The sequence below is a fragment of the Entelurus aequoreus genome, linkage group LG28 (assembly GCF_033978785.1).
Source record: "Entelurus aequoreus isolate RoL-2023_Sb linkage group LG28, RoL_Eaeq_v1.1, whole genome shotgun sequence".
Taxonomy (NCBI): domain Eukaryota; kingdom Metazoa; phylum Chordata; class Actinopteri; order Syngnathiformes; family Syngnathidae; genus Entelurus; species Entelurus aequoreus.
Window position 1 is genome coordinate 18,393,732 of NC_084758.1, and position 21,764 is coordinate 18,415,495.

The 21,764-nt window shown below is 38.1% G+C and overlaps 2 protein-coding genes across 2 annotated transcripts in view; both read right to left on the bottom strand.

Annotated features, from left to right (window-relative positions):
- Nucleotides 1-938: 938 nt before the first annotated feature.
- On the bottom strand, nt 939-7,748 carry LOC133644995 (oocyte zinc finger protein XlCOF6.1-like). The gene is made up of 2 exons (XM_062039782.1): nt 7,634-7,748; nt 939-3,733 (listed from the first exon to the last, which is right to left on the bottom strand). The coding sequence occupies exon 2, from the start codon at nt 3,695-3,697 to the stop codon at nt 2,357-2,359; it is 1,341 nt and encodes a 446-aa protein (XP_061895766.1). The 5' UTR covers nt 3,698-3,733; nt 7,634-7,748; the 3' UTR covers nt 939-2,356.
- Nucleotides 7,749-10,116: 2,368 nt separating this feature from the next.
- The window catches only part of gpc2 (glypican 2), a 31,406-nt gene continuing 19,758 nt past the window's right edge, over nt 10,117-21,764 (bottom strand). Inside the window, exons 9-11 of the mRNA XM_062040100.1 lie at nt 19,918-20,054; nt 16,622-16,794; nt 10,117-12,614 (exon numbers count right to left, since the gene is read on the bottom strand). Of these exons, the coding sequence (XP_061896084.1) occupies nt 12,337-12,614; nt 16,622-16,794; nt 19,918-20,054 (588 nt within the window). The 3' untranslated portion in view covers nt 10,117-12,336. The remainder of the gene's footprint in view (nt 12,615-16,621; nt 16,795-19,917; nt 20,055-21,764) is intronic.

Genomic DNA, 21,764 nt, shown 5'->3' on the forward strand with positions numbered 1-21,764 from the left:
GACAGAGCGGGTATTATTTTTGTCACAGATTTAATAATTTTCGATTCCATGTTGATTTCTGCATGTGGCTGCAGTGGGCTAGTATAAATAGAGTCACCCACACCAGTTTCAAATTAGTTGCCTAATTAATTAATTGGAAAGAAAATGTTATGAGAGTAGCGTATGTGTGTGTGGCCCTTTAATAGGTGACAGCATGTGAGGTGAGTGATGTCAGTGAGTGTGTGGGCGAGAGAAGAGAGGGAGCGGTAGCGTGAGTGCGGGCGGGGACTAGTTTGTTTTGTGTTGGATTGGCTGTGTGCAAGCAATCAATAAAGCAAGATTTGCAACTAATCGCCGGACTCATCATTCACCCTAAAGTCGTCCGCTGTGGAGACCCACTGCCGGGTAAAGTGAAGGGTGTTGCCCCGAGCATACATCGGCCCTGGAGAAGTGTCTCCCCTGCGCTCTTCGACTACGGTCTGGGAGCAGGAATCAGGAAAGGTGCAACAAAAAGGAAACATTTATTTTTGATTCATTGCCAATATTGTTTGTTTTGTATTATATTTGTAGTTTATTGTCAAAATATACACTCCCATTGTCCACTTAAATATTTCTAAGATATTTCTTTATTCTTAGACAAGGGATTCCCTTCCGTGATTGGTCATTTCTATGAACACAGAAATGACGTCACCTAAAATTCCGTTTACGGCACATAGTAATGTCGTAATTCAGCTCTGAGTGTGACTCTTAAGATTCAGTCCTACACTTTGCTGAAAGTGTGAGTAAGACGCTTGATAACTAACTTTTAAGTGCAGCTTTCAGCGAATAATTTCTTTACTCTTAAGTCAACTCTTAGCAGACTTCTTAGGAGTAATTCTAAGAAGCTTGATAAATACGGCCCCTGGTTTCCAATCGTAGAATCCAGGGGCCGTACTTATCAAGCTTCTTAGAGTGCCATTTTACACTTAAGTCCTGAAAATTTGCGAAATTTAGTCCTACTCTCAAACTTAAGAATAAAAGCTTTTTATCAACGTTCTTAAGTCTAAGAATCACTCCTACTCTCCACGATATTTAAGAGACCTTCAGAGGTGTCCCAAGTGGTTAGGAGTTGCCAGCAGGGGATGGCACTGAGGCGAGAGAGACGTGCGCGAACGTTCATCTTTGTTTGATGACGAGCAGCTGATCAAACGGTATCGTTTAGACAGAGCAGGTATTATTTTTGTCACAGATTTAATAATTTTCCATTCCTTGTTGATTTCTGCATGTGGCTGCAGTGGACTAGTATATATAGAGCCACCCACACCAGTTTCAAATTAGTTGCCTAATTAATGAATTGGAAAGAAAATGTTATGAGAGTAGCGTATGTGTGTGGCCCTTTAATAGGTGACAGCATGTGAGGTGAGTGATGTCAGTGAGTGTGTGGGCGAGAGAGAGAGGGAGCGGTATTGTGAGTGCGAGCGGGGACTAGTTTGTTTTGTGTTGGATTGGCTGTGTGCAAGCAATCAATAAAGCAAGATTTGCAACTAATCGCCGGACTCATCATTCACTCTAAAGTCGTCCGCTGTGGAGACCCACTGTCGGGTAAAGTGAAGGGTGTTGCCCCGAGCATACATCCTGGAGAAGTGTCTCCCCTGCCTCTTTGATTACGGTCTGGGAGCAGGAAGCAGGAAAGGTGCAACAAAAAGGAAACATTTATTTTTGATTCATTGCCAATATTGTTTGTTTGTTTTGTATTATTTTGTAGTTTATTGTCAAAATATACACTCCCATTGTCCACTTAAATATTTCTGAGATATTTCTTTATTCTTAGACAAGGGATTCCCTTCCGTGATTGGTCATTTCTATGGACACAGAAATGACGTCACCTAAAATTCCGTTTACGGCACATAGTAATGTCGTAATTCAGCTCTGAGTGTGACTCTTAAGATTCAGTCCTACACTTCACTGAAAGTGTGAGTAAGACGCTTGATAACTAACTTTTAAGTGCAGCTTTCAGCGAATAATTTATTTACTCTTAAGTCAACTCTTAGCAGACTTCTTAGGAGTAATTCTAAGAAGCTTGATAAGTACGGCCCCAGGTGTGTTAATCCGACTTTTCAAAAACCGGACGTGATCGGATTAAGGTGTTAAGGTTGTAGATTGCTTATTTAGAGCCAAACTATTATTTCTATTTATTGTTTTAATTGGTTTTACCCTTTAAAATCGTTTTTAATCATATTTATTTTTATATTGTTTTTATATTTATTTCTTGTTTTCATTCAGTCACTGGTGGAGCTAAGGATAGTATTTGAATCTTGTTTTTAATGTTTTTGTGCAGCACTTTGGAAACATTTTTGTTGTTTAAATGTGCTATATAAATAAAGTGGATTGGATTGAACTATTTGTGAAATGGGACTACTTTAGTGATGGACATGTACTGACTGGCACTTATAAGAGATTCTTTCATCACACACATTGCAACTCTCATGTGTCTTTCAAGGTTTTTCTTTTTACAAAAGCTTTTGTTGCAGTTTATACAGGGATATGGTTTTTCACTGGTGTGTCTACTCTTGTGTACTTTCAAATCGCGACTTTGTGTAAAACCTTTACCACAAATGGAACAAGAAAAGGGTTTTTCTCCAGAGTGAATTCTCATGTGTACTTTCAAATCGTGGGTTCGTGTAAAACTTTTAACACATAGTGAGCAGGAAAAAGTTTTTTTCCCAGTGTGTGTTCTCATGTGTATCTTCAAATCGCTCGTTCGTGTAAAACCTTTACTACAGATGGAACAAGAAAAAGGTTTTTCCCCCGTGTGAATTCTCATGTGTACGTTCAAATCGCTAATTCGTGTAAAACTTTTAACACATTCTGAGCAGGAAAAAGGTTTTTTCCCAGTGTGTGTTGTCATGTGTATTTTCAAATCGCTAGATCGTGTGAAATCTTTGCCGCATTCTGAGCAGGAAAAGGGTTTTTCTCCAGTGTGTGTTCTCATGTGTGTTTTCACATGTTGCCTTTGAGTGAAATATTTACCGCAGATTAAACAGGGAAAAGGTTTTTCTCTAGTGTGTATTCTCATGTGTATTTTCAGCACACTATTATGTGCGAAACCTTTACCGCATTCTGAGCAGAAGAAAGGTTTTTCCCCCGTGTGTATTCTAATGTGCGTTTTCAAATGGTGTTTTTGGGTAAAATCCTTACTGCAGATTGAACAGGAAAAATGTTTTTCTCCAGTGTGCGTTCTCATGTGTACTTTCAGACGACACTGGTGTTTAAAAGGTTTGTCACAGTGAGAGCACGTGAAGATTGTGTTGTCCGTGTGACATGTTGCATCACCTTCAGAGAGTGGAGCTAAGAGCTTATCACAGTGGTCTCCATCAGCTTCTGTTGTCATGTGTTGTGTTGACCTGCCGCTTGGAGGCTCCTCCTCACTTTCACTTTTCACCTCATCTTCACTCTTCACAATCACAGCGGTCAAAGGCATCTTGATGACATCATCTTCAACATGCTCTCCCTCCTGACTGATGCTCTGTTCCTCCTCTTCTTCTTTAATATGACTCCTCTTTCTCTGTAGTGTGAGGGGGAGCTGGGATTCTTTTTCTTCTTTCATGTAAGAGGTATGTGGCTCCTCCTCCTCCCCTTTGATCTGGGGGTACTTTAGCTCCTCCTCTTCCACCTTTATTTGTAGGGGCTCCTCCTCTTCCTCTTTAATATAGGGGGGCAAGGGCTCATCCTGCTCCATCCTTGAGCTCAAGGAAAATATGTTATTCACGGATGTCTGCGGGACAGAAGAAAACGCCTGGTTTAGAAAAGTCAGTCACATGAGAAATTGTCCTGCATATATTCTGATAATGTCATGGAGAACCTCATCTGTCACCACTTTGACATTCAGGATGTCATAAGTGTTGCGCACATCAAGGAATAATTAGAAGCAATACAATTGCGCATCCAATCTTTTCTTCTCTAAATACCGTGAGGGTCAAACGAAGCGAGGTCGTAGCGATCAGTAACGTCTTGGTGAAAATAAATAGTTTAAATCTTTAAAAAAAAAAAAAATCTTAAGAGTGTAAAAATCACTCCATCTCACTTTAAATATTTTTTATCATGATCGCTTTTGTATTTGCCTCTAAACCTTTTAAAATACGTCTAAATCTGCACTGATGCTCGTAAACAAACAGTAGCCTTATAGCAGGGCTGTCCAAAGTGCGACCCGCAGGTAATTTTTAACGGCCCCACGGCACATTCTAAAAATACGATTAGAAAAATAATTTTAAAAAACATAAAAAGTGGTATAAAAGAGCAAACAGGTGAAATATAACAAGAACACGTTGCAATGTTTACGTACTCTAATAACACAAAGCTGCCATGCAGGCTGTTTCTTTCTTTAAAAAAAAAAGAATTAATTAAAATCAATGTCATTACTAATTATTGACCTATTCAAGGCTCCAAATACGTCACATTAGATATTCCACTTTGAGATATTCTTTGTTTTTTTTTAAAAGAAGGTTCAAAACGAACCAATAAAAAACATAAACAACAATAAAACTTATAATTGACGGATAGATCTGAAGCTAATCTCAAGGTAATTGTGTTAAAAGTAAACAGTAAAAATAATTTATTTTGTAACACTTTAATGAGTAGGACCCTTTTGGATCCCCCAATAATTTTAGTGGGATTTTTTTGTGTGTGTCCTTGCTCAAAAAATGATATGAGGTATTGACCTTTTTAGGGCTCCAATTATTTTAGAATCTCAAATATTCCACTTTAAAATTTCATTGAGGGAAAATATTGCATATTTGGTGTTTTCTCTGACAAAAAGGGCATACAACTTAAATGTTTAAAAACGTTATATTGACAGATAGACCTAATGTTGATCTACAGATTTGAACTTTGAATAATAATAATAATACTAAATAATGACACTTTTTTTTCTTTTTTTTTTTTACCAAAACCCTTTGGGTGAGTAGAGGCCTAAATGTATATATTTTTTTATACATTTATTGTATTGGTTTTTAAAATAAAAAATATCAAAAATGGCCCCCGCTTGCTTTGATTTTTTCAGTGTGCGGCCCTCGGTGGAAATAGTTTGCCTTAAGGGGATCAAGACCACAATAGACATCTTATAAGGGTACGCAGCATCGAGCGCTACTGCCTACTGGCGCTGACGAGACGCGGGGCCGCCATCTTGGAGTGGTGATCTGCTCCACTCAGTGCAATTCATTTGACAGGAGCAATGAACTGTCAGCGCATTTAATTCATATTACCTCACTAAATACCACTGATTTTCACGCGTTTTTTTGTCATACGTGTAGCTATGATAAAGGACACACATTTTGGCGTGTTTTATCATGCATAGATTGCTTAACAGAAATAGAATATTATTATATGCTATAAATTACCAGACGTCTGAGATCAAAACTGGGAATATAATCCCAGAGAAGGGGGGAAAAAAACGGTCGGCTATTTTTAAATTGAAGAAACAATATGATTAGGTTATATATACATGCGTATATCCTACATAAACAATGTATGAATACATTAGATATCTATATATCTTATAGACTGTATCTCTGTTGCTGCAGCAGCAGAGAGTTTATTCTGTCTTGACACTTTGTAATGATATTTTGTATTACATTCTTCCCTTAAATGATAATGTTTACAGTGATTGTTTTATATGTATTTTTTATGTATGTCGCTTTGGATAAAAGCATCTGCCAAATACTTAAACATAAAAGTCTTTATATCAGCTAAAACCACCAATCTGTTTCACTGGATTCAGAATAAAACCAAATTCTGTCTTACCCAACAATGTTAGTATTTGAATATTGTTACTTGAAGACTTATTCCTGGTTACAATTATACTGTTACAAAAGTATTGTCTAATACTTTGCCTAAAATGAGGATGCATCATAATCAGTGGCGGCTGGTGAATTTTGTTTTAGGTGTCACAATCATTTATTTCAACTTTGTTATTCAAGTAGGGCTGGGCGATATATCGAATATCCTCGATATATCGCGGGTTTGTCTCTGTGATATAGAAAAGGACTATATCGTGATATCCGAGTATGCGTTCTCACGCAGTTGCTAGTGGTGCGAGTGGTAATACGAGAGAAAGAAGGTGCAAATCTGGTAACAAATGAAGGAAGAATGAATTCCCAAGAAAAACAGCACGGGGTCCATCGTCTGCCGGTGGTTTGGCTTCAAGCGGGAAGATGTTGAACAGACAACCGTAATATGTCAAGTATGCGGCAAAAGCCTTGCTACAAAATGTAGCAGCACTGCTAATGTGTAGCATCATTTGAAAAGTGACCCTCTAGAGAATGAAGAGTGCTTGAAACTCTGCATGTCAACATCTCCACCAACAAAATGCCCAAGCAACTATTTCCAGATCAACACCGTATGAAAAAAATAGTCAACAACAGAAGGAGATAACGTCCGCAGGAACCCACCACATAGCGAAGGACATACACTATTTGATTTCCTATTATGCAGCTCATTTTTATTTGACAGTTATTGAAATATCTTGTGTGACATCATGCACAAAAGTGCACTTTATTTGTTTTAAACTACTGTAGTGGAGTTCTGTACAAAAAGTGCACTTTAATTTAGTGTTGTTTTGATATGTCATCTTAGTGACATCATGCACAAAAGTGCACTCATAGCTTGTTTTAAAATGTCTCTGACAATCTTGCACTCCCTGTTTTAAAAGGACATGAATGTTTGTGCCACTGCTTAATAACTGTTTAATAAATACACTTTTGGTAAATTGACTTAGTTGTGGTTTCCCTCTCTGCATGAAAGTTTAAAATGAGCATATATTAATGCAGTATAAACAAGAATGTTTTAATGTAGACACATAGAATCATCATACTGCTGTGATTATATGCATCAAGTGTTCATTCAAGGCTAAGGCAAAATATCCAGATATATATCGTGTATCGTGACATGGCCTAAAAATATTGAGATATTAATAAAAGGCCATATCGCCCAGCCCTATATTCAAGTATGACATTTTTAAATGTAATTAATTTCATTTACAAGCAATTCTATTATGGTCATAGTGTTGTTTGCTAGCGGCTATGATTTTAGTACTATTGAATATCTTTGCTCCTTCTCAACGCTGTGGTAATATTATTTTCACAAAATACAACCAATAGTATGTTAATGTTAAATCTTACTTGTGAAAAGTAATCCCCCGATTCCTATGTTCAACAGTCCGCTCATTTGAGCAGGAAAACGCCGAACACCGTCTTTGTTTTCTACCTGTCAACTGTCAGTTTAGGCTGCTCTCCGGCTCCTCATCACCACTTCAAGATGGCGGCCGAATTTCTCGCGTCACAGCAGCCAATGCTGCGTCTACTTATAACATTTCTATGGAGACCATCGCCTGAAACCCGGAAGTGTCTGGGTGTGCCCCTCGGTCACGTGATTGCAACCCAGCTATATGTCAGGTATTCGAGGCCAAATTAATGTAATAATTGCTTGTTTCCACAATAATATATTTTGCAAACGACCGCGGCCATTTTACAAAACAGCCGTGTTGTAAAATGGACTTGCCAAACAATGTTATTAACTCGACATTTCACATACACAGTCCGACACAAAGCTCGCCAAACTCGTCATAAAACATACAGATTTATGAAATTTAACAATAATGTTATTCTCACTGTGTACCAACCTGAAAAGTAGGTAAATATTAACACAGGAATGAGGCACCAAAGATGCTCCTTCTTCTTCCGACATCAGTCCGGCGAGGAGGCGGAAGTGCCCTCAACCACAGGAGTCCGGCTTCGCGCGGCGGGTGCTATCACTTTGGTTCCGCCCTACATTAATGTTTCGTTTCACACCAAATATTGCAATTACTCCCGGTCTGCACAACAATATTAGACCGTAACTATCTCTGGAAAAATAAAATACTCCACAATGTAAATAAATCACCATCAGTTTATATTATTATTGTCTTTTTTTTTTTTTCAGGCAATGACACAAAAAAGTAAAAGTAGTACACTGCAAAAAGTCAGTGTTCAAAAACAAGGAAAAAAATACAAAAATTAGGGGTATTTTATGTGAACTAAGCAAAATTATCTGCCAATAGAACAACAAAATTCGGCTTGTCAAGACTTTCCAAAACAAGTAAAATTAGCTAACCTCATTGAACCCAAAAATACATTAAAATAAGTATATTCTCACTAATAACAAGTGCACTTTTCTTTGGGGAAAAAAAAGACACCTTTTTGCTCAATATGTTGAAAAATATTCTTAAATGAAGTAAATATCAGTGCCATTATCTTGACATAATGAAATGTGCTCGGCATCATTTTTTTTTCATGCTTGAAGTAAGAACTTATTACTTTAAAAAAGTAGTTTTATACTTGTGAGTGTTGATGACACAACAGTTGATATTCTAGTTTCAAGCATGTTTTACTCAATATAGGTCATCAAATCTCAGCAACAAGCTGTAATATCTTATTGAGATCATTTAGGACCAAAACCCTTAAAACAAGTAAAACACTGTAACATAAAATAAGAATAAGAATTATCTTATCAGACAGAAAATAAGCAAATATCACCCTTATTTGAGATATTTAGTCTTACTTAGATTTCAGTTTTTGCAGTGTAGGCCTTCAGTGATGTCCGACTTCAATGATTACCTTTCAAAATACCATAATTGATGTCACCACATGACCATTGCTGGAGAAATACTATACAGAAACACATTTACGCCCTACTGAGCATTGAAACACATCAACAGTGTACAAAATGGGTTATTTTCTGGCGCATTTAAAAATCAATAAACCCGCATCAGCAATTAAAACATATCTTATGTGGTACTGTCAAAATTAAAATTGCAAAAAACATATTAAACGTGACAAAATAAAGAAATCAAATATTTGAACTCACAATTTGGGCAGATTTCATACAGCATGGCAACATAAGCTGGCTGAATTCTGATTGGATAAAAAGTCTAACCTAAAAACAACAGCACTGGAAGGAGCATAATATGACATAGACTTAGACAAACTTTATTGATCCACAAAGGCAGGGGTGTCCAAAGTGCGGCCCGGGGGCCATTTGTGGCCCGCAGGTCATTTTTTAACGGCCCCACAGCACATTTTAAAAATACAATTGAAAACAATTAAAAACATGATAAGTGGTATAAAAGAGCAAACAGGTGAAATGTAACAAGAAAATGTTGCAATGTATACTCTAATAACACAAAGCTGCCATGCAGGCTGTTTCTTTCTTCAATGCCATTATGAATTATTGACCTATTCAAGGCTCCAATTACGTCACATCTGAGATATTTTGGGGGAAAATGTTGCATATTTTGTGTTTGCCATATAAACAACTGAGCTGTTTTTTATAAAGAAGGGCCAAAACGAACAAACGAAAAACATGAACAACAATAAAACGTATAATTGACGGATAGATCTGAAGTTGATCTCGAGATTATTGTGTTAAAAGTAAACAGTAAAAAAAAAAATAGAATTTATTTTTTAACACTATAATTATTTGGATCCCCAATAATTTTAGTGTGATTTGTTTTTAAGTGTCATTGCTCAAAAAATAATAATGAATTAAAATCAATGTTATGAGTTATTGACCTTTTTAAGGCTCCAATTATTATATAATCTCAAATATTCCACTTAAAAATTTTATTGTATGAAAATTTTGCATATTTTGTATTTTTTCCATAAAAAAACAGGGTTTTCTTTGACAACAAGAGCATACAACTTAAATCTTTAAAACCGTTATATTGACAGATAGACCTAATGTTGATCTAGAGATTTAAAACTTGAATAATAATAAAAATATTAATACTGAATAATGACACATTTTTAATATTTTTTTGACCAAAACCCTTTGGGGTCCCTGGGATCAAGCCTGAGTGGAGGCCTAAATGTATATTTTTTATACATATATTGTATTGGTTTTTAAAATAAAAAATATCAAAATGGCCCCCGCTTGCTTTGATTTTTCAGAATGCGGCCCTCGGTGGAAAAAGTTTGGACACCCCTGCACAAAGGAAACATGAAGAGAATATGAATACTTTTAGATATTTAGGGAAAGTAAATTAAAAAATACTTTTATCTTTAATTATGATCATGATTTCTGGTTCTGTTAGGCCGGCAGAGAATGACAAACGGCAAACAATTGATTTGTTCATTTGCTTTAATGAGGCAGAAAATATAACTTGTTCATCGGCAACACGTATCGCGCTCTTTTCACCGTTCAACCGACGTGTTCTTTAAATGCTGATCAATTGGAAAGACACAAAACCACAACACTTAAACCATATTGCATCTATTTTTTGTTTGCTTTGTTATTTACACAAATGGACCAAAATGTCGTGTTGTACAGGAAAAAAATACCGCACTATTTCAAACCTCAAATCATCAATACATTCTTCCCCCTCCATTGTCATTGTTGTTTTCTTTTTTTGGGGGGGGGTTATCATGTCTACATTCAAATTTCCTTTTCTCTTCATAAAAACCATTCAGCATCTTGGGACACATACGAGTCTTTGTCAAAAACATTCAATCCGACACTACGTCTTTTTTTTTCCTTTCTTGCTTTTAGAAAAAATACGTAGAAAAGCAGCACACAAAAAATATAAATACTGACCATTTTCACTTGATATAAAAAGAGACGCAAACACAATATTCCAATTATGTGTTTATCAGGGGGTAATAATCTACAAAACCCTAAACCAGTGAAGTCGGCACGTTGTGTAAATGGTAAATACAAACAGAATACAATGATTTGCAAATCCTTTTCAACTTATATTCAGGGGCATGTTCACCACTGTGTTACATGGCCTTTCCTTTTAACAACACTCAGTAAACGTTTGGGAACTGAGGAGACACATTTTTGAAGCTTTTCAGGTGGAATTCTTTCCCATTCTTGCTTGATGTACAGCTTAAGTTGTTCAACAGTCCGGGGGTCTCCGTTGTGGTATTTTAGGCTTCATAATGCGCCACACATTTTCAATGGGAGACAGGTCTGGACTACAGGCAGGCCAGTCGAGTACCCGCACTTTTTTACTATGAAGCCACGCTGTTGTCACTCGTGGCTTGGGATTGTCTTGCTGAAATAAGCAGGGGCGTCCATGATAACGTTGCTTGGATGGCAACATATGTTGCTCCAAAACCTGTATGTACCTTTCAGCATTAATGGTGCCTTCACAGATGTGTAAGTTACCCATGTCTTGGGCACTAATACACCCCCATACCATCACACATGCTGGCTTTTCAACTTTGCGCCTAGAACAATCGGGATAGTTCTTTTCCTCTTTGTTACAGAGGACACGAAGTTCATAGTTTCCAAAAAACCATTTGAAATGTGGACTCGTCAGACCACAGAACACTTTTCCACTTTGCATCAGTCCATCTTAGATGAGCTCGGGCCCAGCGAAGCCGGCAGCATTTCTGGGTGTTGTTGATAAATGGCTTTGGCTTTGCATAGTAGAGTTTTAACTTGCACTTACATATGTAGCGACCAACTGTAGTTACTGACAGTGGTTTTCTGAAGTGTTCCTGAGCCCATGTGGTGATATCCTTAACAAACTGATGTTGCTTTTTGATGCAGTACCGCCTGAGGTATCGAAGGTCCGTAATATCATCGCTTACGTGCAGTGATTTCTCCAGATTCTCTGAACCTTTTGATGATATTACGGACCGTAGATGGTGAAATCCCTAAATTCCTTGCAATAGCTGGTTGAGAAATGTCGTTCTTAAACAATTTGCTCACGCATTTGTTGACAAAGTGGTGACCCTCGCCCCATCCTTGTTTGTGAATGACTGAGCATTTCATGGAAGCTGCTTTTATACCCAATCATGGCACCCACCTGTTCCCAATTAGCCTGTTCACCTGTGGGGATGTTCCAAATAAGTGTTTGATGAGCATTCCTCAACTTTCTCAGTCTTTTTTGGCACTTGTGCCAGCTCTTTTGAAACATGTTGCAGGTATCAAATTCCAAATGAGTTCATACTTGCAAAAAATAACAAAGTTTTCCAGTTTGAACGTTAAATATCTTGTCTTTGCAGTCTATTCAATTGAATATAAGTTGAAAAGGATTAGCAAATCATTGTATTCTGTTTTTATTTACCATTTACACAACGTGCCAACTTCACTGGTTTTGGGGTTTGTATATCAGAAACACTTTTTTGACGATACTCCTGAGTAGGATAAATATTGCAAAATAAATATAAAGACAGTAGTAAATAAATAAGTTAAAACCACCCAGCATCACAGCATATTGCTTTTCAAGACGGAACATTTCACATGTGGAATTTTTCGAATGGCGTTACAATCATCATTTCGCATATTTTGTGCCGTTTTTGTTGTTGTTGTTGCTGGTCTAACCAAAAGTAGCATCCTTCAGCCCCAAGGTGCTCGATGTGGCATGAACATGAAAGGCAGCAGTAAGAAAGGAAGTGGGGAGCAAGCGAGGGGCCTGGTGGCAGAATTAACCCCTCCTCGCCCGTGGTTGCGGTTCCTCTTATTGTTTCTCTCCCGCACCCGAGGAGGCTTGTTTGGGTTGGAGGCCGGGGGAGAGGCGGGCTTGGTGTGAGGAGGAGAGTGAGGACCGTAGCCCGGCCAGTCGTTGTCATATCTTTCTCTGCTGTCTTCTCCCCCCGAACCGCTGCCCTCGTCGCCTAAAAGCAGCACAAGAATGTCATGTTTTAATCACGTGACTTATTTATTTACTATTAGGAGTTGTGCCTTTATCGTGTGAGGCTTTTATTTGTGTATATACAGTACAGGCCGGTACACACCTTCTCATTCAATGCATTTTCTTTGTTTTCATGACTATTTACATTGTAGATTGTCACTGAAGGCATCAAAACTATGAATGAACACATGCGGAGTTATGTACTTAACAAAAAAAAAAGGTGAAATAACTGAGAAGGTGTGTCAACACTTTTGGCCTGATTTATAATAATATTGGGGGGAAACTCTGATATTATTTTTTATTATTTATTGTATATATTTTTATTACTCTTTTTTTTTTTAATTTGTAAATGAAAATACAAAAATATACAAACAGTGAAGGATGTTTAATATACATGTGTATATATAATACATTAACAATATATTTTTTTACATAAGCTGCAAAATTGTTTTTTTATTTTACTTTAAAGGCCTACTGAAACCCACTACTACCGACCACGCAGTCTGATAGTTTATATATCAATGATGAAATCTTAACATTATAACACATGCCAATACGGCCGGGTTAACTTATAAAGTGACATTTTAAATTTGCCGCTAAACTTCCGGTTCGAAACGCCTCTGAGGATGACGTATGCGCGTGACGTAGACCGGGGAACACGGGTATGCCTTCCACATTGAAGCCAATACGAAAAAGCTCTGTTTTCATTTCATAATTCCACAGTATTCTGGACATCTGTGTTCGTGAATCTGTTGCAATCATGTTCATTGCATTATGGAGAAGGAAGCTGAGCAAGCAAAGAAGAAAGTTGTCGGTGCGAAATGGACGTATTTTTCGAACGTAGTCAGCCACAACAGTACACAGCCGGCGCTTCTTTGTTTACATTCCCGAAAGATGCAGTCAAGATGGAAGAACTCGGATAACAGAGACTCTAACCAGGAGGACTTTTGACTTCGATACACAGACGCCTGTAGAGAACTGGGACAACACAGACTCTTACCAGGATTACTTTGATTTGGATGACAAAGACGCAGACGTGCTACTGTGAGTATGCAGCTTTGGCTTCTAAACATTTGATCGCTTGACCGTATGTGCGCAACTTTTTTTTGCGTATGTACGTAACTTTTTAAAAATATATAAGCTTTATGAACCTTGGGTTAGGTGAACGGTCTTTTGGGCTGAGTGATTGTGTGTGTTGATCAGGTGTTTGAATTGTATTGGCGTGTTCTATGGAGCTAGGAGCTAGCAGAGGAGCTAGGAGCTAGCGTAACAAACACGCAGGTGTTTTTATGCAGGATTAATTTGTGGCATATTAAATATAAGCCTGGTTGTGTTGTGGCTAATAGAGTATATATATGTCTTGTGTTTATTTACTGTTGTAGTCATTCCCAGCTGAATATCAGGTCACCCCCGGCTCTCACAGCATCTTCCCTATCTGAATAGCTTCAACTCCCCACTAGTCCTTCACTTGCACTTTACTCATCCACAAATCTTTCATCCTCGCTCAAATTAATGGGGAAATTGTCGCTTTCTCGGTCCGAATCTCTCTCACTTCATGCGGCCATCATTGTAAACAATAGGGAACTTTGCGTATATGTTCAACTGACTACGTCACGCTACTTCCGGTAGGGGCAAGCCTTTTTTTATCAGATACCAAAAGTTGCAATCTTTATCGTCGTTGTTCTCTACTAAATCCTTTCAGCAAAAATATGGCAATATCGCGAAATGATCAAGTATGACACATAGAATAGATCTGCTATCCCCATTTAAATAAAAAAAAATCATTTCAGTAGGCCTTTAATAACTGGCAGCTCAGTCACCAGAATTTTACAGTAAAAGCAGTTGTTTTTTACAGCATATAAAAATGGAATAAATAGAATGGAATGGAGAAACAATACCACTGTTTTTAGCAGTAAAATTCAAGCAAAAGAGTTGCCAGTTGTTGTTTTTTTACCGTAAAATCTTGTTGTTTTAATGTTTTTTTTTTGTTTGTTTTTTAATGTTTTAGTGTCTTACTGTATATGGAAAAAAAACAGTACCAAAGTTGATTTTACGGTAAAAAAAAAATTACGTAAAATCTATTGTCAATTTTGCAGTCTACAATTTGATTGATGATTTGTTTTGAAATCATAAGTCAAGCAGATAATGAAGTACAGTATTTATCTTTATTTTAACAACAAATATTTTGGGAATACTAGATGATGTCATATTTTGATTTTGATAATATTACATTTTAAAAGATATGCAATTGCTTGCAGTGCATGATTTGTAATGTCAAAAGGAAAAGAAAACAAATATATTTAGTAGGAAAAGATTAAGCATTTAATTAACGCATATTATTTCCAGGCTTTCGCGGGCCACATGAAATAATGTGGCGGGCCAGATTTGGCCCCCGGGCCTTGAGTTTGACACCTGTGTTGTAGATTGTCACTGAAGGCATCAAAACTATGAATGAACACATGTGGAGTTATGTACTTAACAAAAAAAAAAGGTGAAATAACTGAAAACATGTTTTATATTCTAGTTTCTTCAAAATTGACACCCTTTGCTCCGATTACTGCTTTGCACACTCTTGGCATTCTCTCGATGAGCTTCAAGAGGTAGTCACCTGAAAGGGTTTTTACTTCACAGGTGTCATAGTTGTGATGCCTTCAGTGACAATCTACAATGTAAATAGTCATGAAAACGCATTGAAATGAGAAGGTGTGTCAACACTTTTGGCCTGACGTTTTTATAATAATATTGGGGGGAATATATTATTTTTTATTATTTATTGTATTTATTTTTATTACTCTTTTTTTTTTAATTTGTAAATGAAAATACAAAAATATACAAACAGTGAAGGATGTTTAATATACATGTATATATATATAATACATTAACAATATATTTTTTTACATAAGCTACAAAATTGTTTTTTTATTTTACTTTAATAACTGGCAGCTCAGTCACCAGAATTTTACACATATCTCTTATGTGTGACTGCCATCTACTGGTCACACTTATTACACCATGTACCAAATAAAATAGCTTTGAGGTCGGTAAGCACAATCAGAATTATTCCGTACATATAGGGCGCACTGTCGAGTTTTGAGAAAATGGAAGAATTTTAAGTGTGCCTTATGGTCCGAAAAATGATCGGTCTTGTAATCGGCAGCATAAATGCCTGCTCGGAACATCCCTAGACGAGACACGTTACTTGTGAAGTGAATTATATTTATATAGCGCTTTTCTCTAGTGACTCAAAGCGCTTTTACATAGTGAAACCCAATATCTAAGTTACATTTAAACCAGTGTGGGTGGCACTGGGAGCAGGTGGGTAAAGTGTCTTGCCCAAGGATACAACGGCAGTGACTAGGATGGCGGAAGCGGGGATCGAACCTGGAACCCTAAAGTTGCTGGCACGGCCACTCTACCAACCGAGCTATACCACCCCCATGTCTGCTAATAGGTGCCATTTTGCAGTCCTTAAACACACACCATAATAACACCCGTACGTTGAAGCAGAGTACATCTGACTATGGTAGCCGTAATACTCTGACAATCCATCAAGCGGTGCGTCTTCATCGCTTACCAAAGTCGTACTCAAACAATTTGACCGATTTTTGAGCGCCGTGTGTAATGTTCTATATTCTCAATGAATCATTTAAAGTTTTGGTGTTGTCTACTGGTGTCATCTTGCAGTCTGCACGTATCTCTTATGTGTGACTGCCATCTACTGGTCACACTTATCATTACACCATGCACCAAATAAAATAGCTTCGAGGTCGGTAAGCACAACCAGAATTATTCCGTACATTAGAATCAAAGGACTTGAAGTGCGCCTTATAGTCCGGAAAATACAGATCTCACTCATGGATGATCGGTCTTGTAATCGGCAGCATAAATGCCTGCTCGGAACATCCCTAGACGAGACACCTTACTTGAGAAACAACTTTTTTGAGGGCCAACATTTGAGGGGTATGAACAAGACCATGTGAAGGCACTGACTGTCCATAAAGTCCACGTCCTGTCCAGCCTGTGCGTGTCTCAGCTTGTTGGTGACCACCCTCAGCTCCATGAGCAGCTGCCTCGTCCTCACATCGGGCCGTCCGAGGTCCACCTCTATCTCCGGGTTGTTGATCTGACTGGCCAGCCCGTCACCCGTCACCTCCGGGAGATACCTGAAAAGTCCACGCAAAGAAACGTTAACGACTCGCTGAGTGTTAGAATAATTATGTATATACAGTATTATCATCATAACTTTATGCTTAAGGGCCGTTGCTATAAATTATTGTCAATTGTGCTGAAGTAGTATTTTTGTATCTGTGCAAGCTGGCAATCCAAAAAGATTGCCAGCCGTCTTCATCAGTGTTGTGTCCAAACTAGGCCTGCTGACTGCCAAGGCCGAACACCGCCGCGACGCAGACAGAGCAGAGACAAGGCGATATGACCTGCGTCAACTAATTTTTATTTATTCTATAATCATATATTGTGTCTAACTGGAGTGGTCGAGATTACCCCCTTCCCTCAGCGACAGCTTCAGTGATGTAACAGGGACCTTCCAAATAAATAGAGGAGGCGCGCGGGCTTGATTTTTAGAACGTAGTTTGGAACCGTAACTAGAATACAGCCCGAAACACGTGTCTCCTCACACTGCAAAAAGTCAGTGTTCAAAAACAAGAAAAAAAAATACAAAAATTAGGGGTATTTTATTTTGAACTAAGCAAAATTACCGTATTTTTCGGAGTATAAGTCGCTCCCGAGTATAAGTCGCACCGGCCGAAAATGCATAATAAAGAAGGAAAAAAACATATATAAATCGCACTGGAGTATAAGTCGCATTTTTGGGGGAAATGTATTTGATAAAAGCCAACACCAAGAATAGACATTTGAAAGGCAATTTAAAATAAATAAAGAATAGTGAACAATAAGTGTACGTTATATGAGGCATAAATAACCAACTGAGAACGTGCCTGGTATGTTAACGTAACATATTATGGTAAGAGTCATTCAAATAACTATAACATATAGAACATAACATATAGAACCGGCCCGCCACACATTCTGGAAATGCTATTGCAAAAATTAAAAAAACATTTAAAAAAGTGGAATAAGGAGAAATCTAAGTAGAAAAAGTTGCAATGTTGACACAAAGCTGCAATGCAGGCTTTTTTTTTTCTTTTGTCTAGCTTTCTTTTTTTGCCATTGCTCCAAAAAAACAAAAAAAACAATGTTATAATGAATTATTGACCTATTCAAGGCTCCAATTATTTCAAATATTTCACTTTAAAATGTTTTATGTGGGAAATATTGCATATATTGTGTGGTTGCCATACAAAAAAATCAACATTTTCTTTGACAAAAGAGCATAAAACAAACAAAATAATAGTTCAAACGTAAAATCGACAGATATATCTGAAGTTGAGCTCGTAACTTAAGTGTTGAAAGTAAAAAAACAACTAATAAAAATGTATCACTTTATGAGTGGGGCACCTTTTGGATCCCAAATATATTTAATGGGATTTTATTTATCTTTTCACTGTGATTACTCAAAAATAATAATGAATTCAAATCAATGGTGTCCTGCATTATTGATCTTTTTAAGGCTCTAATTACTTCACATCAAACATTGCTTTCTGAATGTTTTGGACAGTGGGGGAAATACTGCATATTTCAGTTTTATTATAAAAAACTAAGTTGTCTTTGACAGAAAAGGCATAAAACCTTTTTGTTTTTTTAAACTGTACAGATTTACTGTAAGCGTTCTATAAATAAAAAAAATAATAATTTGACTTGTTTTTAACATTTTAATGACTTAGACTCTTTATGGTCCCCGGGAGCCCTAAAGGTAAAAAACAAACAAAATCCATATATTTTGTTATGTTTTGAAAATGAAAAATATCAAAATGGCCCCCGCATGCTTTAATTTTTCCGTGTGCGGCCCTCAGTGGAAAAAGTTTGGACACCCCTGGTCTAGTCTCTTACGTGAATGAGCTAAATAATATTATTTGATATTTTACGGTAATGTGTTAATAATTTCACACATAAGTCACTCCTGAGTATAAGTCGCACCCCCGGCCAAACTATGAAAAAAACTGCGACTTATAGTCCGAAAAATACGGTATCTGCCAATAGAACAAGAAAATTCGGCTTGTCAAGACTTTCCAAAACAAGTACAAGCAAGCAGCGATGGACGGGACTGACTTTGAGGGCTCGTAAAATCTAAACCGGAGCAGTAATTAAAACTCTTTCATCAACTTTTAATCAGAAGGGTTCAATCTCTCTCCTGTGCTAATTTGAAGCCGACACGACAAACGCGCTCATAGGAGATAATGTTTGAAAAAAGGTAAGTGTTTTTACACAACTTTTGTTTTAAAGGGGGAATTGCAAACTTCCTGTTGATTTTTGCTTGGGGTTGTCAGTGTATGAAATATAGGTCTAAGTGAGACCTACATAGAGGTTTTTGTTTCATGTCTCTACGACATTCCTACTGGGAGTTACAGGCAGTTTTGTCTGTGTTTTCTTCCTAGGGGGCGCTAGAGCGCAATCTTGAGTTTTGGGGTTTGGTTTTTTTATTAGATTGCAATTTTTGCCAGTCCTGATGTGTGTGTCCAATTTGGTGAGTTTTGAAGCATGTTAAGGGGCTCAAATTACAGCTCAAAGAGGCGGCGGTATAATAATAAAACGCTAGTAATACAATAGGGTCCTCTGTCCCAAAGGGACTCGGTCCCTAATTAGCTAACCTCAAATAAGTATATTCTCACTAATAACAAGTGCACTTTTCTTGGTAGAAAAAAAAACGAGACCTTTTTGCTCAATATGTTGAAAAATATTCTTAAATTAAGTAAATGCTAGTGCCATTAACTTGACATAATGATATGCGCTCGGCATCATGATTTTTTTTTTTCATGCTTGAAGTAAGAAATGATCACTTTAAAAAAGTAGTTTTATACTTGTGAGTGTTGATGACACAGCTTTGCAACAGTTGATATTCTAGTTTCAAGCATGTTTTACTCAATATAGGTCATCAAATCTCAGCAACAAGCTGTAATATCTTACTGAGATCCTTTAGGACACTTAAAACAAGTAAAACACTCTAACATAAAATCTGCTTAGTGAGAAGAATTATCTTATCAGACAGAAAATAAGCAAATATCACCCTTATTTGAGATATTTAATCTTACTTAGATTTCAGTTTTTGCAGTGCAGGAGTTAAATTGAACCCTGTCTCTGCATGATTCCTTGTTTCTTGTCTGATTAATAGATGTCATCAGTGTTTGAACCTGACACCGAGCAACGTTCACCTCCCGCGGGTCTGCCCGTTCCAGCAGCGGTCCTCGTCGGTGACGTCGGCAGCCATTTTGTCATCGCTGCAGATGGTGTGTGGGAGGGACACCCAGAAGCTCCCCATGGGCCGCAGACGCTCCTTCAGTTCAGTAACCTGCACGGAAGCAGCCTGTGAGTCGGACTAAAAGTGTTCTGGAGCGTGTGGACGCTGCGGCGCCTTGCGTCCCTTCCACCCACGCGAGTCAGAGTTTGGTGGGAAACAGAATAGGGTTGGAAAGACATGTTTGCTATGTCGCCGAAGAAAGGTTGTGAAGTCTCCTTCTCAGTCCAACTGACATCATCTCATATTTTAAAACAAGAAGTTGTGCACGTCAAAGTGGAAAAGCCAGCATGTGTGATGGTATGGGGGTGTATTAGTGCCCAAGACATGGGTAACTTACACATCTGTGAAGGCACCATTAATGCTGAAAGGTACATACAGGTTTTGGAGCAACATACAGTATGTTGCCATCCAAGCAACGTTACCATGGACGCCGCTGCTTATTTCAGCAAGACAATGCCAAGCTACGTGTTACAGCAGAGTGGCTTCATAGTAAAAGAGTGCGGGTACTAGACTGGCCTGCCTGTAGTCCAGACCTGTCTCCCATTGAAAATGTGTGGCGCATTATGAAGCCTAAAATACCACAACGGAGACCCCCGGACTGTTGAACAACTTAAAGGCCTACTGAAACCTACTACTACCGACCACGCAGTCTGATAGTTTATATATCAATGATGAAATCTTAACATTGCAACACATGCCAATACGGCCGGGTTAACTTATAAAGTGACTTTTAAAACTTCCCGGGAAATATCCGGCTGAAACGTCGCGGTATGATGACGTATGCGCGTGACGAAGTCAGAGTAACGGAAGTTATGGTACCCGTAGAATCCTATACAAAAAGCTCTGTTTTCATTTCATAATTCCACAGTATTTTGGACATCTTTTGCAATTTGTTTAATGAACAATGAAGGCTGCAAAGAAGACAGTTGTAGGTGGGATCGGTGTATTAGCAGCGGACTACAGCAACACAACCAGGAGGACTTTGTTGGAGCGCTAGCCGCACTAGCCGCGCTAGCCGCCGACCTCACCTTGACTTCCTACGTCTCCGGGCCGCCAAACGCATCGGGTGAAGTCCTTCGTCCTTCTGCCGATCGCTGGAACGCAGGTGAGCACGGGTGTTGATGAGTAGATGAGGGCTGGCTGGCGTAGGTGGAGAGCTAATGTTTTTAGCATAGCTCTGTGAGGTCCCGTTGCTAAGTTGCTAAGTTAGCTTCAATGGCGTCGTTAGCACAGAATTGTTAACCTTCGCCAGCCTGGAAAGCATTAACCGTGTATTTACATGTCCACGGTTTAATAGTATTGTTGATTTTCTATCTATCCTTCCTTCTATCCTTTATTTTTTTGTTTCTATATGCAGTTAAAGCACGATGCTATCACGTTAGCTCGTAGCTAAAGCATTTCGCCGATGTATTGTCGTGGAGATAAAAGGCACTGAATGTCCATTTTGCGTTCTCGACTCTCATTTTCAAGAGGATATAGTATCCGAGGTGGTTTAAAATACAAATCCGTGATCCACAATAGAAAAAGGAGAGAGTGTGGAATCCAATGAGCCAGCTTGTACCTAAGTTACGGTCAGAGCGAAAAAAGATACAACCATCACTGTCTCTCAAGTCCTTCACTGTAACGTTCCTCATCTACGAATCTTTCATCCTCGCTCAAATTAATGGGGTAATCATTACTTTCTCGGTCCGAATCTCTCTCGCTCCATTGTAAACAACGGGGAATTGTGAGGAATCCTAGCTCCTGTGACGTCACGCTACT

Coding starts and splice junctions, on each gene's coding strand:
- LOC133644995 (XM_062039782.1), bottom strand. CDS start 3,697: ATGGAGCAGGATGAGCCCTTGCCCCCCTATATTAAAGAGGAAGAGGAG.